Source organism: Macaca mulatta, chromosome 16, assembly GCF_049350105.2.
Source record: "Macaca mulatta isolate MMU2019108-1 chromosome 16, T2T-MMU8v2.0, whole genome shotgun sequence".
Lineage (NCBI taxonomy): Eukaryota > Metazoa > Chordata > Mammalia > Primates > Cercopithecidae > Macaca > Macaca mulatta.
The window spans coordinates 17,206,974-17,232,982 of record NC_133421.1 but is presented as its reverse complement, the minus strand read 5'-3'; the positions used below and the strand labels follow the sequence as shown (position 1 = coordinate 17,232,982).

Here is a 26,009-nt window from a genome sequence, read left to right as displayed (position 1 = left end):
GAAAGATCTCTACAAAGAAAACTATGAAGCATTGGTGCAGGAAATTGAAGAGAATACACACAATTGACATATATTCCATGTTCATAGATTGGAAGAATCAATATTGCTAAAATGTCTATACTACCCAAAGCAATCTACAGATTCAATGCAATCCCTGTCAAAATACCAAGGACATTCTTCACAGAAGTAGAAAAAATAATCCAAATGGAACCACAAAAGACCCAGAATAGCCAAAACTACCGTAAGCAAAAAGAACAAAATTGGAGGCATCACATTACCTGACTTCAAATTATAGTACAGGACTATAGTAATCAAAACAGCAATGGACTGGCATAAAAACAGACACATAGACCAGTGGAAAAGAATAGAGAACCCAGGAATAAATCCCCATGCCCCAGGGCCCTTTCCTGTCTCCCCTTGTGTTCAGGGGTGGCTGCTGCTCTGAGAACATTAGAACAGGGAAGAGAGATGGAGCCAGTGCATTCTTGGTGGGTATTATCCTAAACTTTTATATCCAAGTGAATCCCCCTTATTCACTATGGCATTGCCTAAGCATTGCCCTGTGACGGCTGCTAAAGAACTTCTCGCCGGAGGCAGGCAGTGGCCATGGGCACTGCCCCTTGCATTAGGTCTTGTGTTTGATGTGCTCTTGTGAATTTACTTTGTTAGAACAAAATATTTCCATGGTGGTCTTGGGAATCTCTTCCTGTAGCTCCCAATCTGCTATGAAATTCAGGAAAACACTTTTCCTTTTTCCTAGTACCCTCCTGTGTAGGTGCTGATTGTTTCAAAGTGTGTCTGATCACTGAGGGACCCCCTGGGTGACCCCAGACTCATTCACACCATGTATGAAAAATCGCCTGCATTTCTGAGATGCTGGCTGCCCGTTCAGTGCTTCACAGGAAGACACATGGGCTTTCCCTCTTCAGATGCCTGAAGGGAGTGCTTTGAGCTGAGTGGTTTGCTGGCCTCCCTCCAGCCCTAGGGCCCTCCATGGGTCTCAGCTCCCTGGAGGGTCACTGCAACCTCCCTGAAGGTTTCCTCTTGCACTGGCACCACTGCAACATATAGACCTGAGTACTATTGTATTCTGGCTTGGTATGTATGCTTTTCACTTTGTAAAACTGCCGTTCTTTTGACAATTCAAGTGACTGTTTTGTTTACTATATCCTTGAAAACCAAAATTGTAACAAAAACATTCCCATGACAGTGCTGTGGTTGGAGACTTTATTACCAACAGATTTACACCTTCCTTTTCCCTCTCATTTTCAGGAGCTGTTTCAGGACTCCTCCTCCCCCTCGCCCCAATAACTTGAGTCTTTCCTATGTCATAATAAAGCTACATTTTCTTCTGAAAACTGGCAGGTTCTCACTTCCTAACACAGACAGCCTAGGAGAGGGTGGCAGGAGGGAGAAGAGCAGCCAGGGCACACCGGCCTGAATGGGGGCGTTCCTGGTACGAGTCAGTGGCCAGAGCTGCAGCCTGTTTTTGTGCCCAAAGTCTTGACTGGGGGTCAGGAAGGCCACGCATTCACATTTCATCTCTTTTTGTGACTGGTCTGCTGCTGGTTGACCTTTGTTCCTCCTTTTTTGGGCAGGAAGGTGACATCCAGGATTCAGGACAGCCTTCTGACTTGGGTGTGCATGAAAGTCATCTGAGGCCCTTGACGTGCAGGAATCCTTGCCAGGGTTGGATTGCAAGCCCCAGGCTATGGTATAGCAATGTGCATTTTGTAGCAAGCTCCCTGCGTGATGGGAGAGTCACAAATGGAAAGAAATACTATAATCAGTGGAGAGAAGATGTGCACAGCTATACAAGTGTACAGTTCTGTGACAGATCACAAGGTGGGGGTGGATCTCCCAGCAGTCCCACCTACTTCCCTTGCCCTCAGTGGGTCAGGAGTCTCCTGCTTGGCCTCATCTTCGATTCTGAAGCCTGAGTTCTGAACAGTTCTGCCCCCTACTTTTTCAGATGCCTCTGTGGCAAACCTGTTATTTGACTTTTATTTGACAGAGCCTCGCTCTGTCACCCAGGTTGGAGTACAGTGGTGCGATCTCGGCTTACTGCAAGCCCCGCCTCCTGGGTTCATGCCGTTCTCCTGCCTCAGTCTCCTGAGTAGCTGGAACTACAGGCGCCCGCTACCACGCCCAGCTAGTTTTTTGTGTTTGTAGTAGAGATGGGGTTTCACCGTGTTAGCCAGGATTGTCTGGATCTCCTGACCTCGTGATCTGCCCGCCTTGGCCTCCCAAAGTGCTGGGATCACAGGCATGAGCCACCGCGCCCAGCCTATTTGACTTACTTTACATGGAAACATCAAGAACACCAGAGAATGCCCCAGGGTTCCAGGCTTAGTCCCATCTCTTCATTTTAAATAGAACCATTGTTGTCTTCCCCTGGGGGAAGCTTCACTCTGCCTGAGTCCTAAGACTTTCCAACCAGCAAAGCTCCATTTCTCCAGGACAGGAATAGGAAAACTTTGTGACTGAGACATTCAGTGCAATACTGAACATCGTCCACTTTCACACTTTCACTCTGAGAACTACACCTTCTGGGTGTCGGAGAGTCAGTACCGTATACTGGACTCCAGTAGAAAGCGTAACATTTATCTTGTAAAACAAACCATCACTTCAGCGTAACTGAGCGATCCTAAGCCCAGTTGCTTCCAGGCGGCGACTGATGTAGTGAGAACAGTTAGTTCCCTGGTCAGGGGCCACTGCTGCATGTCCCTCGCTGTGAATGAAGTGACGTGGTCAAAAGCAATGCCGTGTGCGCTGCCATGATGGTGACAGGAAGGACGAGCAAGTCTATATCCAGGTAGGGGTTCCCTGCAGTGAAGGCCAATCTCAGCCCCCTCCACAGTGTGGGCAGCCTGCCCACAGGTGGTCAGCCGGTCCTCCTGGGAAATAGTGCCAGCCCAGGGAGCCACACCAAGTCCCTCGTCAGCAGATGGGATGCTTGGCAGTGGTGTTGGCCTGGTCAGCCTTGGTCAGGGCACGTGCAGCATGCTGAGCCTCTTCTGTCACATGCCTGTCTGATGGCCACTTTGTCCCCGTCTAACATGGTGGCCAGGGAAAGAAGCTGACTCCATCTCTTGGCATGCCGTTTTGCCCACCTTTGATCAAGAGCATCCTCTGCAGGGATTCTCTTTGGTGGGAACAATGGAAATGTGGATGAAACCACCTTCACAGTCTGAGCCCCTGGGGCTCCTCTGCATTCTAGGAAGCCTGACTGGAAGGAGCTTGGCAGCGGTGCCTGCTGTGGTTGTGGCAGCGGCTGAGCTGCAGGACAAGGCTTCCAGGAGGGGGGTGGTGTGGCAGGCAGGGCCTCAAAGCCTCCAGGTGGCATGTTGGCATAGCAGACCTGGGCACTCGGGGTGCTGTTGGGCCAGGCTCCGGAGTGCAGACTGCCTGCACTGCAGTGATGGAGTTGGGAAGAGGCAGCGGTGTTCACAGCTGTTGACCCCCTTGTGCCAGCTGCCCATATCATCACTGTACGGGCTCAGCATCTCTGGCCCAGCTTGCCCAGGTTGTCTGATGTGAATTCTCGCAGCACCCAGGGCTCGCTGTGCCCTAGTCCCCTGTGTGGGCCTGTGGTGCCCCTCTCCCCCTAGGACTCAGGTTGAAGGCAGGTCCCTCTGGGCCGGGGACTTGGGCCCTGGGGGAGGGGCTGTGACCCACAGGTGGGGTCAGGGGCCCCAGGGCACGCTGCTGCCTGGCTGGGGCTGTGGGAACCCCATGCTCAGCCTTCCCTCCTGAGGCCGTGAGGGGACCAAGTCCCCCACTAAGTATTTCCCAAGGCCCAGAAGACAAAAATATAAAATAAAAAAAAAATAACAGTAAAAATCAAGGTCCAGCAGCCATCTGGGGCTGCGAGGCAGCCGGGCAGGTGCTGCCTGGGCTCCCTCCATGCCATGTTGTTCTTCTACTGAGGGGAGTAGCGGGCAGGGGACACCTTGTTGCAGGGGTATCTCTCGAAGTGCCTCCTCCCTGTCATAAACCCAGGCAGGGCCTGGTGTCGCGGTCCCAGTGGGCTCGCTGGGCGGGGTGCGTCTTGTTGTTCCAGGGCTGCTGTCCACAGAAGATGGAGAAGTGACAGAGTCCCAGGAGCCGTGTTCAAAATGGCAGCACAGGAAACATGGACCCCCGACATGCGGGTCTGTGTGGAGCTGTGGTGTAGAGTTCCTGGACAAGTGTTTCCGTGTAATACAAAGCCTGACCTCACCGGGGGACAGGCTGCTGTCATCTTGAACCTCTGGGCACCCCAGAGAACGGCCTGCTGCCCTGGGTTCTTGAGAAGCCCCTGGGCCCCTGACATGCAGGTCTGTGTGGAGCTGTGGCATAGACTTCCTGGACAAATGTTTCCGTGTAATACGAAGCCTGACCTCACCAGGGGACATCCTACCCTCATCTCGAGCCTCTGGGCCCGTCGGACAGCAGTCTTCTGCCCTGGGTTCTGGGGAAGCCCCCTCAGAGTCCCAGGAGCTGTGTTCAAAATGGCAGCACAGGAAACATGGACCCCCGACATGCGGGTCTGTGTGGAGCTGTGGCCTAGCGTTCCTGGACAAGTGTTTCCGTGTAATACAAAGCCTGACCTCACCCGGGGACAGGCTGCCATCATCTCGAGACTCCGGGCCCCTCAGACAGCAGTCTTCTGTTCTGGGTTCTTGAGTAGCCCCTTCGTGCTGATGGACCTCAGCCTGGGCCTTGGGGACAGCCCCGTTAGGCCAGGCTGGCAGAGGACAAGGCTTTTGTCCCAGGGGGACTGATGGCATGAGCTCCTGGAGCTGAGCTGGTGGGGTGGGGATGGCCAGTCTGTCCCCCTCATGGAGGGGCCCAATGCCAGGGGACACCCTCGAGGACCATTGCTCCAGCTCGGCTGAAAAAAAAGAAGCAGACATGGTCAGCATCTTCTCCAAGCCCATCTGGTCTCTTGAGGGCTACGCCCCACAGGCCTGAGTCTCTGGAGTCCTCTGGGTCCCTGTGCGGCCCCCTGGTCTGACACTGAGGATGACCCTGCAGGCTGCTGATTCCAGGGCGCAGTCCGTGTGCAGTCTGGGGTGGGGGAGCTTTCGGGGAACCTGAGGTTGCTCCTGAAATGGCCCCCAGGGTTCAGGGTGGCTCAGGGCTTCCTGCTTCACGCCCTCACCTCAGGGCAGTTTGGCAGCCCTGCTTCAGGACTCAGCTGGGAGGGACGTGCACTGTCACCCAGCCCCCTTGCCACCTCACATGGGGGCCTGTCTCCACAGCGGGTGAGAAGGGAATGGGCACAGCTTCCCCTCTACCCTCCAGGCCGCCTACCCCATGCCAGGGCTGCAGCGATCCCACACCGGGCTGAACTCTTGGTTGTGGCTCTGGGTCAGGGCTTCCCCCAATGCCCTCTGCCCAAATCCTCTCTGGGTCAGGGACACTGATTCTCTTGTCCCCCTGGCTTTTTGTTTTGACACCCTTGGAGGGCACTAGAGAATGAGGGGTCTCTGCTGCTTGGAGGTGGGGGTGAGGGCTTCCACAGCTGGGTCTGACTGCCCCAGTGTCCCTCAGGGCCCTTTGAGGGGGTGAGGGGGACAATGTGGAAAGTGGAGGAGGGGTTGGGGGGTCCTGCCCATGCCCCCTGCTTGTCCACTCAGCATGTCCGGCACACGCATGCACTCAGTGCCTGCCCTGAGGACTGGCAGACCCATTTGAGTTTCTTAGAGGAGGAAGTGGAGGAAGAAGGGGTGCAGGAGGAAGGCCAGGTAGGAGGGCTGGTGGGGCACTCCCCACCATTGACTGTCCCAGAGGGAGACTTGGGAGGGGACCTGGTGCTGGGGCTCACCTGGGGGTGGCAGGTCCCAGTGTTTTTTTGTGAGTTCCTTCATAGAGGCTTGAAGATTCCTGAGGACTCTGTTGTCCTCCAGGGCCCAGCTCTGAGACAGTCGCTCCTGAAACTCCCAGATGGTGCTCCAGGAAAGCTTCATGAGGCGCTCTAGGGACAGGGCGGGCATCAGGCCAGGAGGGTTCCCTGGGAGGGGTCAGTGCCTGCAAGCCCATTTCCACCAGGCCCACCTCCCACTGGGTGGTGCCTGGTCCTTTTTGGCCACCCGGGGGTCCAGCTGTGCACAGGAGGCTACAGTTGAGGAAGGCCGGGCAGGGAAGTGCTCACCACACTCCTGACTTTCATCTGGGTCATGTCAGGGGTGGACTCAGTGTCATCATGCCTTGCCCAGCCCACCAGGCCAGACCCCCCAACCCGGATGGAGCAGACAGTGTAAGGACATGTCCCTCAGGCCAGCGGGGTCTGTCCCATGTGTTCCCCCAAGCACCCTCGGGCACATGGGACTTACTCCTGTGTATTTTGAACGATGCATGCGCCATGGCTGTCAGTAATCGCTTGCCCTCCAAGATGAGCACATCCCACAGTCTCATGGTGAGCCCGAAGGATTTCTGTGGGGACAGCAAGTGTGAGAGAACTCGGCCTTACAAGCTGGGGCCAGTGGCCTGAGCAGGTCCCACTGGGGTTTCAGTCCCCTGAAGTGCTGGGGATCCCCTCCATGGGATGAGACCCCCCTGTAAGACTGAGTCAGACAAGGTCCTGTAGCTCCTCATGGGGGACTCATCTCAGCAGCACCGTGACTTCTGGAAGGAGGGGTTTCCTGAGGACTTGGGGCTTCCCTGGGCCCTCACAAGTCAGGTCCTGCCCCAGTTTGCCCACGAGGCTGGGCCTGAGCCTTGGCCTCTGCCATGGGATGCCCCCTCTTGGGCAGAGCCTGGCTTGTGAGCCCTGCAAGGACCTGCCTGTGCCTCCTGTGGGCTGGAGGTAAGCCAGGTCCTCCTGGGGGAGCTGGACCCCTGAGCTGAGGGTGCTGGGCACTGCAGGATAGAAGAGTCCCAGGGCTGGGGTCTCCCTGTGCCTCCTTACCGCATCAAGGAAACACCGGAGGAGCCTCATCAGCATGGAACCCTCAATGCACAGCCCTTCCTTGCCCTGAAGGGAGAAGCAGAGGTGCTCAGGGCCCCTGAGCTGCCCTGAAATCCTCCCACTTCCAGGCCCCTCTGCAGACCCTTCCTTAAGAGGCACAACCCAGGGTGATGGCCAGGGCTCCAACACCCGCCCCATGCACAGACACCCGGTGGACACACTTCTTTTAGCCCTGCTCAGCTGCAGCTCGGTCCTGGTCCCAGCGCCTCTGCCTCTGCCAGGGCAGGAGAAGGAAACCCAACACTGAAACCATGGGGAGTCTGCATCCCAGGTCAGGCCGTGGCTGGGACTCAGCCTCTTGCCAGCTCCATGAGGGATTCAAGCCTCCCCTGGCCTATGGGGCCCAGGGCCTCTGGGGAGGAGCCAAGGGTGTCATCCACTCACCAGGTGTCTCATGATCTTCGGGAAGGACTTGTGCAACACCTGCTTCTGGTGTGATAGGAGCCTCTCAAGCTGGGCAGCATCTGGGCTGTAGAATACTGAGAAGTCCCCGACCCATCACCCCATCAGATCCCACGCCCAAGATGTGGAGGCATCAGCTGGAAGATCTGGGCAGGGCAGGGGACCCCAGACCCCGAGGCCTCCCTCCCTCCCATCTGGTGACCCCAGCATGCAGCCTCAGCCTTGGCAAGGAGGGCCCTGGCTGGAGGTGCTGCCTAGTAGCATCCCGGGTCCAGGTGCCCGGAAGGCAACCTGCCTTTGACACCACGAGGCAGGCGCTGGTTGGGAGAACAGGGTGGAAGCTGGGGGCTATGTGGCCATCTCTTGGATGTGGGGTCACGCTGGGGGACATGGGATGGGCAGACACTGCCATCTTGGCTTTGTTGGCCCATCTGTAGGGAGGGAAGGTGGCTGGGAGCACAGCCAGCTGGGAGGCAGAAGGACTTTCAAGGAGGTGAGTGGCGCCTGCACAAAATTGGGGCTGGCTTTGGGCGACAGAGGGCGGCCTGGGGGAGGTATCCATGTCCTCTGATATTAGGGATGAAAGGCGTCTGACGTGAGGTGAGGGGGTCCCTGTCCAGACCCACGCTGCTGTGGGACCTCAGAAGGGACATCCTGGAGGCTCCAAACAAGCTGGGATACAAGGAAGACACCTTGCCTGGAAGTTGGGGTCACCGGCCAGGGTGGCCATCCCCTGGCATGGCTGTGTAAGGCCTTGGGGGCAGCTGTCCACCTACCCTGCAGGGAGTGTCTCTCACCAGCCAGCAGCTGGGTCAGTGCCCAGAAAGCATCTTCCTCTGGCAGATACAGGAGGAGGATGGCGGTGATGTGGCTCAGGTCCCTGTGGTAGCCCACCTCCTGCAAGAGCCAGAGTCACCGTGGAAGGATGTCACCTGGGAGGGCTGAGGCCACCTGGGAGGATTTACATCACTAGAGATGGCAGAGGTCCTTGGGGACACCTGCCTCAGGCCCCAGAAGATTTGAGGTGCAGCTGTGCACCCCTCCCCTGGCACTGGGCATGAGGACTGAGCAGGTCACGCACAACTCAGTTGACAAGGAGCATGGGTGGACTCCTGCAGCGAGCGTCCAAGCTCACATGGCCCGAAAGGGCACAGTCAGGGATTGTTCATGCTCCCTCCCCTGGGCCAGGCTGGGGAGGCCACTGTGCCAGGCCTGAGGCAGCACCTCTGAACTGCACCCGCCACGAGGGCAGGCAGCGGGGCGCTGACCACCACACAAAGGGTCCCGCGACAGCCCAAGGGCTGCCTGCCAGACACAGGGGGTGGCTGGGTCCTCCATGTGGGCAGCTCATGCAGTCAGCTCAGTGGCTCTTCTGGCCTGGAAGGGTCTGGAAAGTGGGGGCCAAGCAGGAGCAGCCATCTGGGTGACCCCCTCCCTATCTGCTATGCTCCTATGGGGTCTGGGCAAAGGGGAAATTGGATCATTGCCAAGTTTCCAGTGAAGAAGAGGCTCCCCCAGGATGCAAACTCATTTCATGACAAGAGCCTGGTCCATCAGGCACCTCAGCAACTTCTCAAACCTGTCTCCTACGAGGACCATCCTGCAAGGTCCTGAGGACCATCCTATGAGGCCCCTGCCAAGCTCCTAGGCTTTGGGGCAACACCTTGAGAGGAAGGTCATTTCTTCATCTGAGACGTGGTGATTGGGTCAAGGTGACAGCAGGAGTCTGGGCTTCAACCCTTTTCTGCCAGCAGTGAGCTTGAGTCCTGCCTACTACGAGCTGGTGGGTCACGAACACTGAATTTTCAAGAAGTGCCGACACCCCCAAGAGACACCCATGCCTGTGAATATGGGTACATGGCCCAGGAATATCGCTGCCCGGGAATACTCACAGGGTTATATGCAGAATAGGCCACAAGGATGTCACATAATTCCTGCTGCCTAGAAAAGAGGGAAAAGAGGATTTTGTTTGTTTTGTGCAGATGCTGTCAGTTTCATTTTCTCTACAAACCCAGACAGCAAACACAATTCTGGGATAAGATGATCCCCCAAATAAGCAGTGAGCTCTTCAGGACACCTGAGTTTTTAGGAATTTTTTTTCTGTAAAATCCATATTCCTTGCAATGCAAATATCGTAGGTGTACAGTTGGATCAGTGATTATTTTCACTCTGGTTGATTTTTTCTTCCCCTTTTTCTCAGTTTGCACACACAGAAGTCCAGTCTTTGGGATGTGCAGTTCCATGGTTCTGAACCAATGTGCAGAGCCTCCCGTCCACCACTGCAGCCCCTCCCAGAGTGGCTCCTTCAGCCTCCAAGTCCCCAGTGTGTCCCCTTTGCAGCCAATGTCTCCCAGCTCTGTCAGCCCCTGGCCATCCTGACCTGTTCTCTGTCTCTATGGTTTGCCCTTTTCCAGAATGGCCTATGAATTGGAATCCCACGGTGGTAGCCTGTGGGGTCTGGCGTCATTCCCTCAGCAATACACATCTAAGATCCACCCATGTTCCTGCGGGCATTAGGGGTTCGTTCCTTTTCCTCCCTGAGTCGTCCCTCTGTGAAGAGTGGAACCCCCTTCCTCCTAAGTTCCCGTGTTGAAAAGCATCTCGGTAGCCTCCGGGTGTGAGTGACAATCAATCAAGCAGTGAATGTGGCATGCGGGTTTTACTTGAACCTCAGTTTTCAAATCAGTGTGGTCAATATCTGTCACACTTTGGGAATGTGTGGTACAAGGCCACTGAACTTTGTGAGTCACAGCCCATCTGACTTACAAAGTGGCTGTGCCCTGTCACGTTCCCACCAGCCAGGGATGAGAGTTTCCAGAGCCCCGCATCCTTTCTAGTATTTTGGGCTGTCAGTGTTGCCCGGGAAGGCTCCCAAGCCCTGCCATCTTGCCACCTTCTCATGGGTCCCTATCCTGGGTAGTTGTGGGTCATGGAGAGCACTTTTCACTGTCTGCATTATTATTATTTTTTTTTCTGCCTTCCATCTCCTTGTGAGCCACCTGGGTTCTGGCCCTAAACGTCCCAGCCCGGCGCAGGGTTTAGAGCCAGGGAGGTGCTCAGTCCATGGTGCTGGCTGCTCCCTGGGCTAGGAGAGCCCTTGGTGGCTCTGTCACCCCTCCTGGGTGACCCTGGCCTCTGCCCTGGGTATGCCCTCATCCCTCTGGATTGCCCCCATCTTCCCTGTGACCCCTGCAGCCCCCATAGGCCTTACTTGACTCCACATCTTTGTATGAACATCATGTGGTTCTGCAGGGTGCTGTTGACATCTAGCTGGATGCGGTGGATGATTCTGGAGGACCTCTTGCCCTTCTCCTTCATGACCTGTAGGGCAGGGCCAAGAGGAGGAAGCAGCCTCAGAACAGACAAAAGATTTCCTGCCCCAAACGGCAGTCATCCCACAGTCAGCACTTCTGGAAGGAAGCAAGGAAGGTTTCCTTCTGCAGAAAGCTCCTTTTTGCCTTGTTTCTGAAGCCAGGGAGGGTCACGGAGCCCAGTGCACCTGTGGTGCCTGAGTTACCATCTGTGCCCAGGATGTGCATCTGACCACAGCCCCCGTCCCCAACCCAGGCTCTACATTCCCTCCAGCTGGAGTCCTGGGCTCCTGATACAGCCTGGCTTGTTTGTCCTGCCCTGGCTGAGTGTGGGAGGGACTTACCTTATATTTGCCTGGATTCTGGGACTTGACTTTGTTAATATCTAGCAAAAGTGACCATGCCTGGCCCCGCACCGCCAGGGGGATGCCTTTGTATACTCTTTGAGACAGCTATAGACAGAAGAACACACCAGTGAGACAGGACACAGGGCGACTCCGCAGAGGACAGCTGGCGGACAGGCCTGCTGTGCTATGGTGAGGAGGGGGTGCCACCCACCCACTGAGGCAGACAGTGCCAGGTCTGCTATGGGTGCCTGTCCCCTGGCTCTGCAGAGAGCTGTCACGGGGGCCACTCCCTCCCCATGTTACCTTCTTGGTGTTCCTATATTTTGGCCATTCTGCAAACATCTTTAGCCACTTGTTGGTACGTTTACTTTCCTTGCGTCTTTGCTGTCAAATGAGCCATGATGGAGTTAGTGGAGCTGCCAGGCCCCTGGCAGTGGCCCATGGATGCTGGATCCAGGGCTTTGGGGCCCTGAAGAGACCCAGCCTGAAGGAACCAGGAAAGGGCAGACCCCGGGGGCTGAGACCCTCTGAAGGAACCAGAGCTGGTGGTCTGGACTGGTGATGCCAGAACAAGCCATCCTCAGGCCATAAATGCCCCGAGTTTGGGTTAGGTCCAGCCTTCAGCTGGGGTCTTGGTTCAAACAGGCAGTGGACTCTGAGCCAGGACTGCAGTTCTTGGTTTGGGTTTTGGTCAAGCCCTCATGGAAACAGAGTGAAGCAGGAAAGGTTGCCCCTCCCAGTGACAGCTGTGGCCCACTCACCACCACACAGGCCCATAGGCCACCCCCTCTGCCTCACTGACCACCCAATTCCTGGTCCCTGGAGCGGCCTCCCACGCAGCAGGCACAGACTCTTACCTTCACCTCCAGGGCTCTTATCGGGGGCAGTTCCGTCTCACTGTAAGGCAACCCAGGCAGAGCTGAGGACCTGGCCGGGCCAGGAACCATCCCCCTACCTGAGAGGGCCCCAGGGAAGGACCAGCCTATCCCCATCCACCCTAAGTCTCAGCCTGGGAGAAGACACAGAGAAGGACGGCAAGGGCCTTCCTGCGGATCTGACACCTGCGAGGCACTGGGACCCTGGAGAGGAGGGAGCTCGAGGCTGGTCTGGTGGCGGCCACTCAGGGCCCATGGGGTGCCTTGGGCTGCACAATGGGGCTGCTCCTCCAGAGCTGGAGGTGACACCCTCTGTGGATGCTGAGAAAGTCCAGTTCTGAGACGGGATGGGTGCCGCCCCGGGTGGGTGGCCAAGCCCTGACTTACAGCAGTGCCTTAGGAGTGACCACATCACCCACCAGAGTCCAGGGAGCCTGGCCTGAGCGCTGCCTGGTGCCCTGAGGACACACCTGGAGGCCATCCCATCTGACACTCCCCATGGGCCTTGCAGGGTCTGATCTCCCAACGTGCACCTGCATCCTGGACGCTCACGCTGCCTGCTCCCCATCTTCCCCCATCCTGCCTGGCCCAGAGACTGTGACCCTCTCTCCAGCCACCCTGGCCCTTCTGTGACCCCATCCTGTCAGAACCTCTGAGTGAGACCTCCCAGATCCATCCACACCCATGCCTTGGTCACTCTCTCACTGGGCTGCCCAGCACTGCTGGGGAGATATCCAGGGCAACAAGGGTGACCAAGGGCCCTGCAGGCAGTGGGGCTGGCCCCACCACTCCCGCTGCAGCCTCAGCTGGCTCTCACGGTAACTGGCCTTCAGCCCTCAGCCTTCTCCCAGCCACTGCAAAAACCAGGACATGGGATGCCTGCCTGTCCTCCGCCTACTGTCCTGTCTGCCCCGACTTGGCCCCTCCATCCACCCTGCACAGTGCTGACTGAGCCAGCAGGAAGCAGAGTCTCTGGAGGGCCACACAGAGCCTTGGGGACTGACCGAGTTCCCCCACTGAGGGGTCCCAGATGAGCCACTGTTCCCTGCCCACCCCATCTGTTGTCCTGCCCAGGCTGTCAACTCCACCCTGGGCTGGCTTGGTTCAGGTACGTTCCAGAAGTGGCAGGTCTCAAGGTCTCACCCTTCCCCCCTCCCCCAGGCTCCTCCCTCTCTCCATCCTGTGAGTCCTGAGGGGCTGGCTCCAGGCTGGGCTCCCCTTACCAAGCGCAGGTCTCTTCCCAGCACCACTCCCAGGGCCTTCAGCTGCTCGCTCTGTTGTCCCCCTGGCCTCAGTGAGAAGCCAAGGCCAGGACCCTGCCCTTCTTCTTCCACAACCTATCAGGGCCAGGGCCAAGGCCCTCACTGTCCCCATGCCCCTTCCTCTTGGCTGAGCCCCCTGAGCCCTCAGAGGTCTGCTATACAGCTGCCCACAGGCCAGGCCAGATGCCCCCTTGCCCTGTGGCCACAACCCTCAGATTTCACCAAGGCAGGCCCTAAGGGGACAGGGCCAGATCCTCAGGCTGCCTCCTCCTCTCCAGCTTACTTGGAGACGACAGTGCTGAGAGTCCACGGGCCTGCCCTGAGAGTCCCCTCTCTGTCCTGACTCCCTCTCCTGAGCTCCCTAAATGTGTCATGAGGCTATGCCCTAACCGTGACCACGGGCTGGGCCTGCAGGAGAGCCTGGAAGAGTTCTGACCCTGGAGAGGAGATTGGTCCAGCCAGGGAGACGTGTCCTACTTCAGAGAAGCCTTTCTAAAAGCAAAACCCATCCCTGAGGTGAGATTGGTGGCTGGGGGCGGGGGACAGAAGACTCACTGCACAATCCCGAGGTGATTCATGTATTTCCTGATGTTGACCTGCTCATTCCCCATGTCTGCTGCTGCCCCAGCTCGGTGTCCCTGAAACCCAGAGGAGGCCAGGGTAAGCGGGGGCAAGGTGAGAGGTGTGGGGGGGCCCAGGGATGTGGGCAGCCCCTCTCCACCCGGTGATCTTAGGGAGCCCAGGACCCTCTGACCAGGGCACAGCGGGAGAGGCAAGGTCCTGCCTCCCTTGAGGGAGCAGCCCAACCTGTACCTGCTCATACTTAGTAATGATGGTGTTGCCTTGCCCCTGGGCAGGCAGGGTATCCGGGTCCTCATCCATCTCCATCCTGCAAGACAAAGTCATCCAAAGGCTCTGCCGCACCCGAGATCTCCAGAGCACAGCCGAACCACGCTCACTGCACTGCCAGACACACTCCAGTCTGGTGAGCCCCATTCCACCACCCCTCCCAGATGACAAGGGGCCAGACTACGTGGCCCCACCCCTGGCTGGATCTCTGGAGTCCTTGCCTCCAACCAGTGATGGGCTCCTTCCTGAGGACTTGAGCACATGGAGACCCATTCGGGGACAGAGAGGCCCATTGTCCCCAAACACCCCAAGGCAGACACACACCTGCCCCGGCAGGACAAACGGTGTCCACTTGCGGATGGTGAAGGGCCCACGATGGCCTGTTCTGGGCACCTGGAGGCAAGTGGAGTCAGGGACCGGATGTCTCTTAGGATCGTTCAGAAACCAGGAAGATACTCAGTTTTCTGTAGGAAGCAAGACATCTGGTGACTGCTTCATTCTGCCCCAATTCTCACTCACTCTAGCCAGTGAAGCCACTTCAGGAACAACACAAGCCAAGCAGTTTGGTTTGAGGAAAAGATGATCTATTGACTCCGGAGCAGCCTCTGTGCTCGTGGAGACCCCGTCTCAGGTGGAGGATGGTGGACACCACAATTCCTAGCTGTCAATACCGGAGGGGGCTTTGTTTTCCTGAGTCACCAAGAAAGAACAAGAGAACTCTGGGGCCTTAGTCCTAGAGAACACCCGGGGGGACCGTCCCTGCCGGGAATACTCGGGGCAAAGGGAGGGTAAGGCCTCTAGAGGATCAGACAGAGAGAATGGGACGCTGCGGGAGGGTTCCAGTCCCCAAGCCCCTTTGACCAGAAGGGACGATCGTCACCCTCCAGGCAGCCCTCCAGGGCTCCTTCATTTTCCACAACTGCTTGAGGGCAGAGGGATCCCTGCCCCACTCCTAGACAAAGGATCCCATATGTCCAGTGGGTCCAGCAACCATCAGTGACCGCATCTGAAGTCTGAGTTGGTGAGCCCTCCTCCTGTGGGGACCCAGCTTAGGACCCAGACTTGGACTGAGAATTGCAACCTCCACCCCACCCACAGGGGCTCTGTCCCAGTGGCTCTTCCAGGACCAGACCCTGCCTCCTTGAAGTCCAGAACTCCAGGAAGATTTGGAATCTACAGTAGGGAGGCCACAGAGGTCAGAGCTCAAGTCCAGCATGGCAAAGGGTAGGGCTGAGAGCAGAGACCAGGTCACATCTGGGTCTCTGGGCCAGTCACCGCCTCTCTGAGTCTACACATCTCACCTGTGGAATGGCTACATTTGGGGCCAGCACCCACCTCACAGAGTCACTGTGAGGACAAAGGAGAGGGCGGTCCACTTAGTCAGTGCAGAACATGCACCTGGTGAGTGCTCAGGGATGACCCTCCTCGGCATCTGCCCAGAGGTCACTCACCTGAGTCTGCTGAGGCAGCTGTGTCTCTCTTAGAAAAGTCGTTTATGCACAGAACCAGACACCTGTCTGTGTCCTGTGTCCAAGTGCTGCACAACACAGAGGTGGGCGGGTGGGCGGATGGGCAGTCACTAAGCACCAGTGACATTGTGGGGTCATGGCACCCATCACAATGGGCCACTGCCCAGGTCAAGAGGGCCCAGAGTCAGTGTCCTCCAGCCCCCAAGGTGTCAAAATGTGTTTGTGCAGGTGAGCATGCACGTGTATGTGGGTGAACATGTGTGTGCACAAGTAGCTTCTCTGGCCAGGGCTGGCTGTCCCACTTACATGTGCACCCAAGTCCTCATCAAGTCCTCAGCAGTGTCACCTTCCCTTGAGGCCTGTGGCCAGCATCAGAGCATCCATGGGTCCTCCCCAACCTCAGGCCTCCCCACCCGGGGCAGTCCTGAAGATGCAGATGGGGGATAGGAGGTAGAGGGCACGGGACAGGGCCCCTCATTAGGGGGAACTCAGCTAGACTGTAAAATGCTAGGTGTGAGTGGCAGGGTCGGATTCCACACATCTTCTCACCTCCTCCTCCCAGAAGCCTTCCGGGGTGCCATGACTCATAGCTGCTACGGATGGAGGCAGGGAGGCTCTAAGGACAAACCCCGTGCCTGAAGTCACCCAGCAACCATCTGGCCAGGCCCCCACTAACCAGACCGCTGCTGGCCAGGCTTTCACTGACCATTTTCCCAGTGACCAGGCCTTCTGACTAGGTCCTCGCTGATCAGGCCCCTGATGACCAGGCTCTAACTGACCATGTTCCCACTGACCAAGTTTTAATTGACTAAGCCCCAGTGGCCAAGACTCTGCTGACCAGGCCCCTGATGACCAATTCCCCACTGACCATGTCCTCGCTGACCAGTCCCCCAGCAACCAGGCCTTCCTGACCAGGTCCCCACTGTCCAGGTCCCCCCTGCCCAGGCCCCAGAGCAGCAGTGCTCAAGGTCCGCTACCAGAACTGCCCACAGGCAGAGGGCTCCCTACTCCCAGACAAGGGACCCCATGTGTCCAGTGGGTCCTGCAGGGACCATCAGTGACTGCATGTGAAGTCTGAGTTGGTGAGACCTCCTCCTGTGGGGACCCAGCTTAGGGCACAGACTTGGACCGAGCACCACCTCCCTCCACCCCACCATAGGAGTTCCATCCCAGGGGCTCTTCCATGGCCAGACTCTGTCCCATCAGGCGGCAGAAAATCCTGGGCAGATTTGGAATCTAGGGCTACAGAGGTCAGGGCGTGCACAGGGCAGGACTGAAAGCACAGGCCAGGATCACATCTGGGTCCCTTGGCCAGTCACTACCTCTCTGACCCTAGACATCTCACCTGTGGAATGGGTGCATTCGGGGACAGCACCCACCCCACAGATTCCACCAGGTCAGTCCAGAACAGGCACCCGGTGAGTGCTCAGGGATGACCCTCCTCAGCACCTACCCAGAGGCCAGCACTGCCCACCAGGTACTGACTGTCCCCAGGTCAGCAGGGAGGGAACAGAGCAGGTCACACTCACCTGAGTTGGTTGAGTCGGCTGTGTCTCTTACTTAGCAAAATCTCCTCTTCTGAGAACCAAACAACTCTATGTCTTGTCTCTAAGAGCTCCAGACATAGAGAGGGCAGGCAGGCAGGTGGGCGAGTGCTCAGCACCAGTGATATTGTGGGGTCATGACACCCATCACAATGGGCCCCTGCCTGGGTCAGCAGGGCACAGTCAGCACCCTCCACCCTCTGACGTGTCAACATGCTTGTGTGCAGTTTGTGCATGTGAGCAGGCACATGTATGTGGGTGAACACATGTGTGCATGCCTTTGTCACTGCTCTGGCTGGGCCCGGCTGCCCCACTCATATTGCACCCAAGACACTGGGTCACCCTTGTCACTGTCTCCTGCCTCGGGACCCATGGCCATCGTCAGAGCATCCACGGTGTTCCCTAAACTCAGACCTCCCCATCCAGGGCAGTCCTGGCATTGCAGATGGAGGATAGGGGGCAGAAGGTTGAGGGTTGGGGGCAAAAGGCAAAGGGCAGATCCCCTCCCTAGCAAGGGACTCAGCTAGGCTGTAAAGTGCTAGATCTGTTTGGCAGAGCTGGATTCCACACACCTGCTCACCTCCTCTTCCCAGCAGCCCTCTGGAGTGCCATGACTCGTTCCCACTACAGATGTCCCCACAGGAGGAGGTCTCACCAACTCAGACTTCACATGCAGTCACTGATGGTCCCTGCAGGACCCACTGGACACATGGGGTCCCTTGTCTGGGAGTAGGGAGCCCTCTGCCTGTGGGCAGTTCTGGTAGCGGACCTTGAGCACTGCTGCTCTGGGGCCTGGGCAGGGGGGACCTGGACAGTGGGGACCTGGTCAGGAAGGCCTGGTTGCTGGGAGGCTCCAAGGACAAATCCTGCCTGAAGTCACCTACCTAGTAGCCACCTGGCCAGGCTTATGCCAGCCAGGCCCCCACTGACCAGGTTCCCACTGACCAGTCCCCCACTGGGCAGAACCCTGAGCTGCGGTGCTCAATGTCCCCTGCCAATGACTCCTCCCTCAGTCCACAGACCTCCCTTTCCCTCATCAGCACCCACAGGCCATGCCCTAGGGGGTCTTCTTGGTCAGGCCCTTCCTCCAGGACACAGGGAGGGACAGTTGGCCTCAGCCTCTGGGTGCCCAGCTTCACACTTGCCCCCAAAAGCCCTCTGGGCTCCCCTCAAAGGGGGTAGTGAGGTGGCCTGGCACTGCCCGGACATGATATCTCAGCCTATTCCTGAGCCGCAGAGCCAGAGGAACGGGGGGACATTTTTCAGACCAGGCACCCCATTTTGCTGGGTCTCCCAGGGTTCTTCCTAGGCACAGCACCGAGGCTGCACGATGACCGGCCCAGAACCCTTGAGACTAGGCTGGGGACCGCATGAGAACTGTCCCCAGATGACCAGAAGACCCTTTGCTAATTTCCTGGTACCTCATTTCTCACCAGTTACCCTTCCCCCACCAGGAATCCCCTTCTTGCAGAGTCGATGAGGAGAGGAAGATGGTCACAGAATCCATGGAAAGAAAGAAAACAAAATGACAATAGAGCGTCATCTATTTCCTGTCCATCCAAAAGGAAAGCCTAAGGAAGCCTATTGGGTTCCATCATCCCGAGGGTCCCAAGGATGGCATCACACAGTGCAATGCCCAACAGCAGGGACTGTGCTCCATCCCTGCAGACGTCACTGAGGGCACAACTGGGGTTGTCCAGGGTCACCGACTTGGCCACACAGCAGAAACTGGGTCAACAGGAGTGCACACATGCACACATGTGTACACTCACATACTGGAATAAAATGAATTGAATTTTGTAGCAAGTGTCCACGTGAACACGCATGCACACACACACACACACACACACACACACACACACACACACATATAAACTTGTTGCTGATCTGTTGACTTATCTCATTGGCATGAAACAGCAGCTAAGCCTGTAATTGCTCTGCCTTTCCCGGGATTTTTCCTTTAGTTTCTCTGACTGCTGGGTTACTGGCCTATGTTTAGCTTCATGAACATGGGTTTCACTTTATTTTTATAGGGTTCCAGCTCTTGCTCATGGAATCCCTCCTTGCCTGTTCTGTAATCTTCCCTTGTTTACTGCCTGTGGACTTCAAGTACCAGACACAGAGAAAGCTTTGCAGAGACTGTTTACTCCACCCCTACAATTTCCATAGCAGGTCTCTTAATTCCCATCACCATCCAGGGAGGGTCATTGCTGGGATCCTAGGAATCATGTGCCTTGTCTCGATGGCCACAGTGGTAACCATAATAGTCAGTTCTTCCCTCTGTGCAATTCTGGAACATAAAAATCTTCTCTGGTAACAAGACTACAGAAAGCAATGAAAGTAACATTAAACAGAGTTTGTTGGCCTGTGTTCCTAAGAAATTTAATGTTTTTACATAAATAATGAAGAAGAAATGACTTTTCTAAAGTTCCTATCATTTATGCCATGGATTGGACTCTTCTGTGAAAGCCGTTTCATTGATGGATGTGGATAGTTAGCTTAATTTCAAGTAAAAGGTTAGAGAGCAAATTGTAAACACAACTGTGCTTTTTGACACTCAAACAACATTAATTAGTTTTGGATCTCTAGAAATACATATTTGCATGCATAGGTTCTATATTGAAATACCCAAGTGTGGAATCCTTCGGGTGACTTATTTTTCATCAACTAGAAATAATATTAAAATTGCAAAGATTTATTATAATTTATATTATTTATCCTAATGGAAGAAAGGAATTCAAATATATTTATTCAAGTATAATATACACAGGAATCCTATTATTCTACTACTCAGTGATTTCTCACAAAGAGGAGACATGCTTGGAACTACCACACAGTCCAAGAAAATGAAATAAAAATAACAATCTGGAAATCCCTCTCCTGAAGCTCTGCTCCCTAACCACTGCCCATCTGTCCTGCCAAAGCAAAGAGTCACCTGGTTTTTAGCAGCCTCAGTTAGTGTTGCCTGTTTCATAAATGGATGCATGGAGGGCCATTCGGTAGCAAGTTTTGTGTGTGGCTTCTTTGGCCCAGCATTACATTTGTGACACTCCTTCAGGCAGTTTCATGAAGCAGTTCTTTTTTTTTGAGACGGAGTTTCGCTCTGTCGGCCAGGCTGGAGTGCAGTGGCGCGATCTCGGCTCACTGCAAGCTCTGCCTCCCAGGTTCATGCCATTCTCCTGCCTCAGTCTCCCAAGTAGCTGGGACTACAGGCGCCCACCACATGCCCGGCTAATTTTTTTGTATTTATAGTAGAGATGGGGTTTCACTGTGTTAGCCAGGATGGTCTCCATCTCCTGACCTCATGATCCATCCGCCTTGGCCTCCCAAAGTGCTGGGATTACAGGCATGAGCCACCGTCCCCGGCCCAAGCAGTTCATTTCTTTTCCCCGCTTGATAGTGCTCTGTATGAATATGGCATATCTATCAATTCTACTGTTGATGGACATTGGTTTGTTTCCATTTTGGGACTATTAGCAATAAAGCTACTATGAACATTCTTGTTAATTTATTTTGGTACACATGCATAGATATTTTAGTTAAGTACAGACCTACAAATAAAATAGCTTGGTCATAGTAACTGCATATGTTCAAATGCAATGCATGTCACTAAAAATTTCAGCTAGGACGAAAAGCTCAAGAGCTCTATTGTACAACATGTTGACTACAGTTAATAACAATGTGGTAAAACTTGAAATTGTTGAGACAGCAGATTTTAAATGTTCTCAACACACACACACACACACACACAAAAGATAAGTATCTGAGGTAACTGATATGCTAGACAGCTTGATTTAGCCATTCTACAACGTATGTCTGTGGCTATACATACATACACAGATTTAGCTATTCTACAATGTGTGTCTCCGTGTGTGTGTGTGTGTATATATATATGTAAAATGTGGTACAGCACAAATACATACAATTTATCAATTAAATTTTAATTCCAAAGACTTTTTTGACTAATATATAACCCAACCACAAGTTTGAGTTCTAATTAGATGTCCTTTCCAACACTTGATTTTGTCAGTCTTCCTTTTATATAATCTGGTTAGTGGATAATGTTATTTCATTTTTATTTATTTTGGTCTTCTGATTATTAAAAGGCCTGAGACCATTTTCATAAATGTTTATTGAAAATGTATATAATCAGGCTGGGCACGGTGGCTCATGCTTGTAATCCCAGTACTTTGGGAGGCCAAGGTGGGCGGATCACTTGAGGTCTGGAGTTCGAGACCAGCCTGGCTAACATGATGAAACCTACTAAAAACACAAAAAAATTAGCTTGCCATGGTGGCAGGCGCCTATAATCCCAGCTACTTGGGAGGTTGAGACGGGAGAATTGCTTGAAACGGGGAGGCAGATGTTGCAGTGAGCCAAGAACATGCGTGCCATTGCACTCCAGTCTGGGGGACAAGAGCGAAACTCCATCTCAAAAAAAAAGACCAAAAAAGAAAAGAAATTAGCCAGGCACATGCTTGTAATCCCAGCTACTCAGGAGGCTGAGGCAGGAGAATCGCTTGAACCCGGGAGGCAGAGGTTGCAGTGAGCCAAGATTGCGCCATTGCACTCCAGCCTGTGCTTCAAAAGTGAAACTCAGTCTCAAAAACACAAAACAAAAAAGAAAACGTATATAATCATATTTTCAGGGGTCTATGCAATTTTTTATACTTTTTCTACTGTGGTATCAATCTTTCTAAATGATCTTTGAGAAGTTTTTAAAAATAAATTATTGACATAAGTTTTTGGGATTTTTGTCAGTTAAAGGTGGAAATATCTTCTCTTCATGAAAGATTTTGGTTGGGCGTGGTGGCGCACGCCTGTAATCCCAGCATTGTGGGAGGCTGAGGCGGGAGGATCACGAGGATCACGAGGTCAGATCCAGACCACCGTGGCTAACACAGTGAAACCCCATCTCTCCTAAAAACTACAAAAGAATTAGCCGGGTGAGGTGGCAGGCGCCTGTAGCCTGTAGTCCCAGCTACTCGGGAGGCTGAGGCAGGAGAATGGCGTGAGCCCAGAAGGTGGAGCTTGCAGTGAGCTGAGATAGCGCCACTGCACTCCAGCCGGCGACAGAGCCAGACTCCGCCTCAAAAAAAAAAAAAAAAAAATTTTAAAAGAGCTTATTAAGCCGGGCATGGTGACTCACACCTGTAATCCTAGCATTTTGGGAGGCTGAGGCCAGCGGATCACAAGGGCAGGAGATTGAGACCATCCTGGCTAACACGGTGAAACCCTGTCTCTACTAAAAATACAAAAAAATCAGCCAGCTGTGGTGGCGGTCACCTGTAATCCCAGCTACTCAGGAGGCTGAGGCAGGAGAATCGTTTGAACCCAGGAGGCTAAAAATACAAAACATTAGCCGGGCATGGTAGCGGGCACCTGTAATGCCAGCTACTGGGGAGGCTTAGGCAGGAGAATCGCTTGAACCCAGGAGGCGGAGGTTGCAGTAAGCTGAGATCGCACCACTGCACTCCAGCCTGGACTACCGAGCAAGACTCTGTCTCCAAAAAAAAAAAAAAAAAAAAAAAAGCTTATTAATGGATAATCAATCATTGGAGATGTTAAGTTTTAGGTAAGATAGAAAAAAGGGTCTTTTAACATAGTTGTATTATATATATTTTTGCCTTGTATTTTTACGTTACAGAATGGGTCTAACTTTGGGTCAATATATGTGTTCGCTTAGTTTTTTTTAAATTTGGAAGTAACCTGAAACTTACACAAAGACTGCAATAGAATTACAAAGGATAGCCAGGTTCCTCTTAGACTGACACAGTTAACATTTAATCCTGCTTGTTTTATCATTTGCTCTTTCTATATACAAATTTTTCTTGAATCATTTGAGAGTAAATTTCGTACATTACTCTTCCTTACCTCTAAATACTTCAATATGCATTTCTCAATAATGAAGATATTATTAATACTTTACACAACCATGATATAGCTATCAACTGCAGTAAATTTAAAATCAATACATTAATCTATTCTATTGCTTGTATTCCAGTTTTGAAAAATTGAACCAATAATGTCTTTAAGAGATTTTCTCTCACACAAGACCTAGTCAAAGATCCTGTATTGTATTTGGTTGTCATGATGCTTTAGTCTCTTTTAATTTGGAATAGTTATTCAGCTTTTCCTTGTGTGACATTAATATTTTTGAAGAATGCAGTCCTTTTAATAGTCCTCATTTTGGAGTTTGTCAAATATTTCCTCATGATTAGATTCGTTATGCATTCCCAGCCAGAATAGTATACACATTATGTTATGTACTTCTCATGGCATCACATCTGAGGCACACAATGTCCATGTGCCGCTTACTCATTATATTAATTTTGATGATGTAATCAAAGTTTTTCCCAGTTCTTCCACAATTATTTTTTGCCTTGCAATTGCTAATCATAACAATCTCTGGAAAAGATACTTCAATTCTATGCAAATATCCTGTTCCTCATCAAAATTTCCCCTTAGATTTAGCATCCATTGATGATTCTTGCTTGAATCAGTCTTTACTGTTATGGCTACAAAATGATAGTTTTCCAGCTCCAACATTCCCTTCGCATTTACCCATTGGCATAGGGTATTCTGCGAAAGCAAGGGTCCTCTGTTATCGCTCATTTATTTACTTATTATCAATGTGAACTCAAGGACTACTACTTTTTCAATGCTTTACAATTCATCATTTTCTTGTTTTGCTGCTCAAATTGTTTCGGATTTAGTCAGTGAGGGTTACTTCCTGTGTCTTTGTGACCTACCTCATCATTTTTTTGAGTATTAATTTTTTTTTTTTTTCTGGAATAAGATGTTCCAAGATCTTCTTGGAGTTTCCTTCCCTTAGACCTGCAATCAGCCATTTTTGAGGAGCCTTGGTTCCTTTTAGTAGAGAACAATGTCAGAAACCAAGATCTGGGCTCATTGCAAAGGAGGTGTCATTGCTTTCAGCCCCTTTCAGTAGACAGAGCTAGGAAATGTGTGTGCTAAGAAGGTGTAAAAGGGATGTGTGGCTGCAGGAGGTCATTTTATATGTGTTTGTGAGTTTTGCTCATCTGCTAAGCTGCCTGTCAACGTAGAGAGTTCTGATTATCTACATCCCAATTAATTTCTTTGGTTAGCAAATTTGTGATTAATATGAGTGGCTGGGAGGCTGTATGAAAACAACAGTGTCAACGAAACTGTGCAGAAAAGTTAACATAGCAAGTCCGAGCCTGCTATCTTTAGAAAGACTTGCCTACAAGATTGGCCATGGCTGGCATCTGGGAACTGTAACTTTGGGATCATTCCCACTAATTCCAGAATTAAAGTGAATCACTGCTCCTAAACTGTCTGTAAAAACAAAGCAGTTTATGCTGAACACCTGCTTTCCTTTTGGAAGTCTGGAGTTTTGGTACATGCTACACAGAGAGTGCCTATGTGACCAGCACCCAGTACAAACCTTTGGAATTGAATCTTTACTGAGCTTCCCTGATAGATTACATTTCACACATGCTGTCACAACTCCTTGCTGGGGCAATTGGGCAAGTCTTGTGTGACTTCACTGGGAGAGGACCCGGGGAAGCTTGTTCCTTGTTTCCTCCAGACCTTGCCGCCTCATGAGCCTTTTCTGTTTACTGGTTTTGCTGTGTATCCTTTCACTGTAATAAACCACAGCCAAGAAAATGACAACATGCTGAGTCCTGTGGATTCTTCTAGTGAATCATTGAACCCGGGGGTGGTCTTGGGGATCCCTAAACATGTAAAAAGAAAATGTGATGTTTTTGTTTATCCAAAGAAAACAGGACTATTTTTCTCTTAGAGTGAAATGTGTGGTTGTTGCAGCATGCGAAAGATAGTAACACACAAAACTGGAGAGGATGCTGTAAGTTTTGGAAGGTTTGGGGAAAGTGAACTTTACTTGTGCTTTATAATAGCTGCGAATACTGAAAAGAATAAAATATATTAAAATTTGGACAAAAGTTGGCTTGATTTTGATGGGTTTATTCATTAAAATCTTTGTAAAATCTTTAATTCAAAATATTATATTTAAAAATATTCACCTTTGGTTATCTTTGCTTAAGTGAGTTTGTTCAACAAGAGAAAGAGAAAGATTATTTACCTTCTGTGTAATCTGCCCAAATAGCAGAAATTGTCTCTCATCAGAACTACAGTTTTGTGCTTTGTTCTGTTATGCTTTTCATTATATATATATATATATATACACACACACACACATACACATATATTCATATTTACATAAATGAACAAAGTCAAAACAGACCCTTATCTTGGAGCCTATGATATGGCACTCATAAACAGGAAAATGTAAGAAATACTTGGGTTTGTTTGGTACGTCCTATAGTTATTAATTAGTTCAAAATGATTGTAAGAGCTGCTCTGTTATGGGAAGAGGTGTCAGATCAAAGAGAAGGGAAACCTTCCCTAGTTTAATTTTGTATAGATATGTTACTAAAATAAATGTTTCAGAAACTATATACTTACTTATGTTTGGAAGGTCCTGGAGATGTCCACACTGTATATAATGCATTCTTACTCTCAGGGGAACACTGATCAACTCCTCTTTGAAATAATCATGTGTTATACTCCAATAAAGGATTTTACTCTCCTTCATTCTGATAATTATAATAAATTATAAATCGTTATTTATAAATTCAGATAGAATTACATGGTGCTGAGATAGCAAGAGAATGATCTGATGACATCTTCTGAATATCTGAATCCAGTCATATCTGAAGCCAGATCTCACCATGGGTTTTTAAAAATTACAGTCCTGGGGTGGAAGCGGTCACTCACACCTGTAATCTCAGCACTTTGGGAGGCTGAGGTGGGCGGATCACAAGGTCAGGAGATCAAGATCATCCTGGCCTGCATGGTGAAACCCCATCTCTACTAAAAATACAAAAAATTAGCCAGGCATGGTGGCAGGCACCTGTAGTCCCAGCTACTCGGGAGGCTGAGGCAGGAGAATGGTGTGAACCTGGGAGGCGGAGCTTGCAGTGAGTCG

General features: G+C 52.3%; 1 protein-coding gene across 2 annotated transcripts; it reads right to left on the bottom strand.

Moving 5' to 3' along the window:
* Positions 1-1,213: 1,213 nt before the first annotated feature.
* Positions 1,214-17,100, bottom strand: TBC1D26 (TBC1 domain family member 26). 2 transcript variants are annotated; one of them, XM_077970394.1, is made up of 15 exons: positions 17,000-17,100; positions 14,326-14,465; positions 13,966-14,041; positions 13,708-13,790; positions 11,873-11,912; positions 11,319-11,399; positions 11,013-11,120; positions 10,569-10,678; positions 9,250-9,298; positions 8,155-8,254; positions 7,340-7,434; positions 6,896-6,961; positions 6,321-6,420; positions 5,813-5,962; positions 1,214-1,745 (listed from the first exon to the last, which is right to left on the bottom strand). In XM_077970394.1, the coding sequence occupies exons 3-15, from the start codon at positions 14,038-14,040 to the stop codon at positions 1,324-1,326; spliced, it is 1,479 nt and encodes a 492-aa protein (XP_077826520.1). In that variant the 5' UTR covers position 14,041; positions 14,326-14,465; positions 17,000-17,100; the 3' UTR covers positions 1,214-1,323. The 2 variants fall into 2 exon arrangements, with proteins under 2 accessions (XP_077826520.1, XP_077826521.1); XM_077970395.1 differs by lacking the exons at positions 1,214-1,745; positions 5,813-5,962; positions 6,321-6,420; ... (1 more) ...; positions 14,326-14,465; positions 17,000-17,100 and adding an exon at positions 7,785-7,788 and having other exon boundaries at positions 7,348-7,434; positions 8,139-8,254; positions 13,966-14,040.
* Positions 17,101-26,009: the final 8,909 nt, after the last annotated feature.

Bases quoted from the DNA above. Each gene is read 5' to 3' on its own strand.
- TBC1D26 (XM_077970394.1), bottom strand. From the start codon at position 14,040: ATGGAGATGGATGAGGACCCGGATACCCTGCCTGCCCAGGGGCAAGGC. The intron at 11,400-11,872 runs GTAAGAGTCTGT...CTCATTTGACAG, and splicing joins TAAGAGCCCTGGAGGTGAAG to CAAAGACGCAAGGAAAGTAA. The intron at 11,121-11,318 runs GTAACATGGGGA...TTCTGTCTATAG, and splicing joins AATATAGGAACACCAAGAAG to CTGTCTCAAAGAGTATACAA.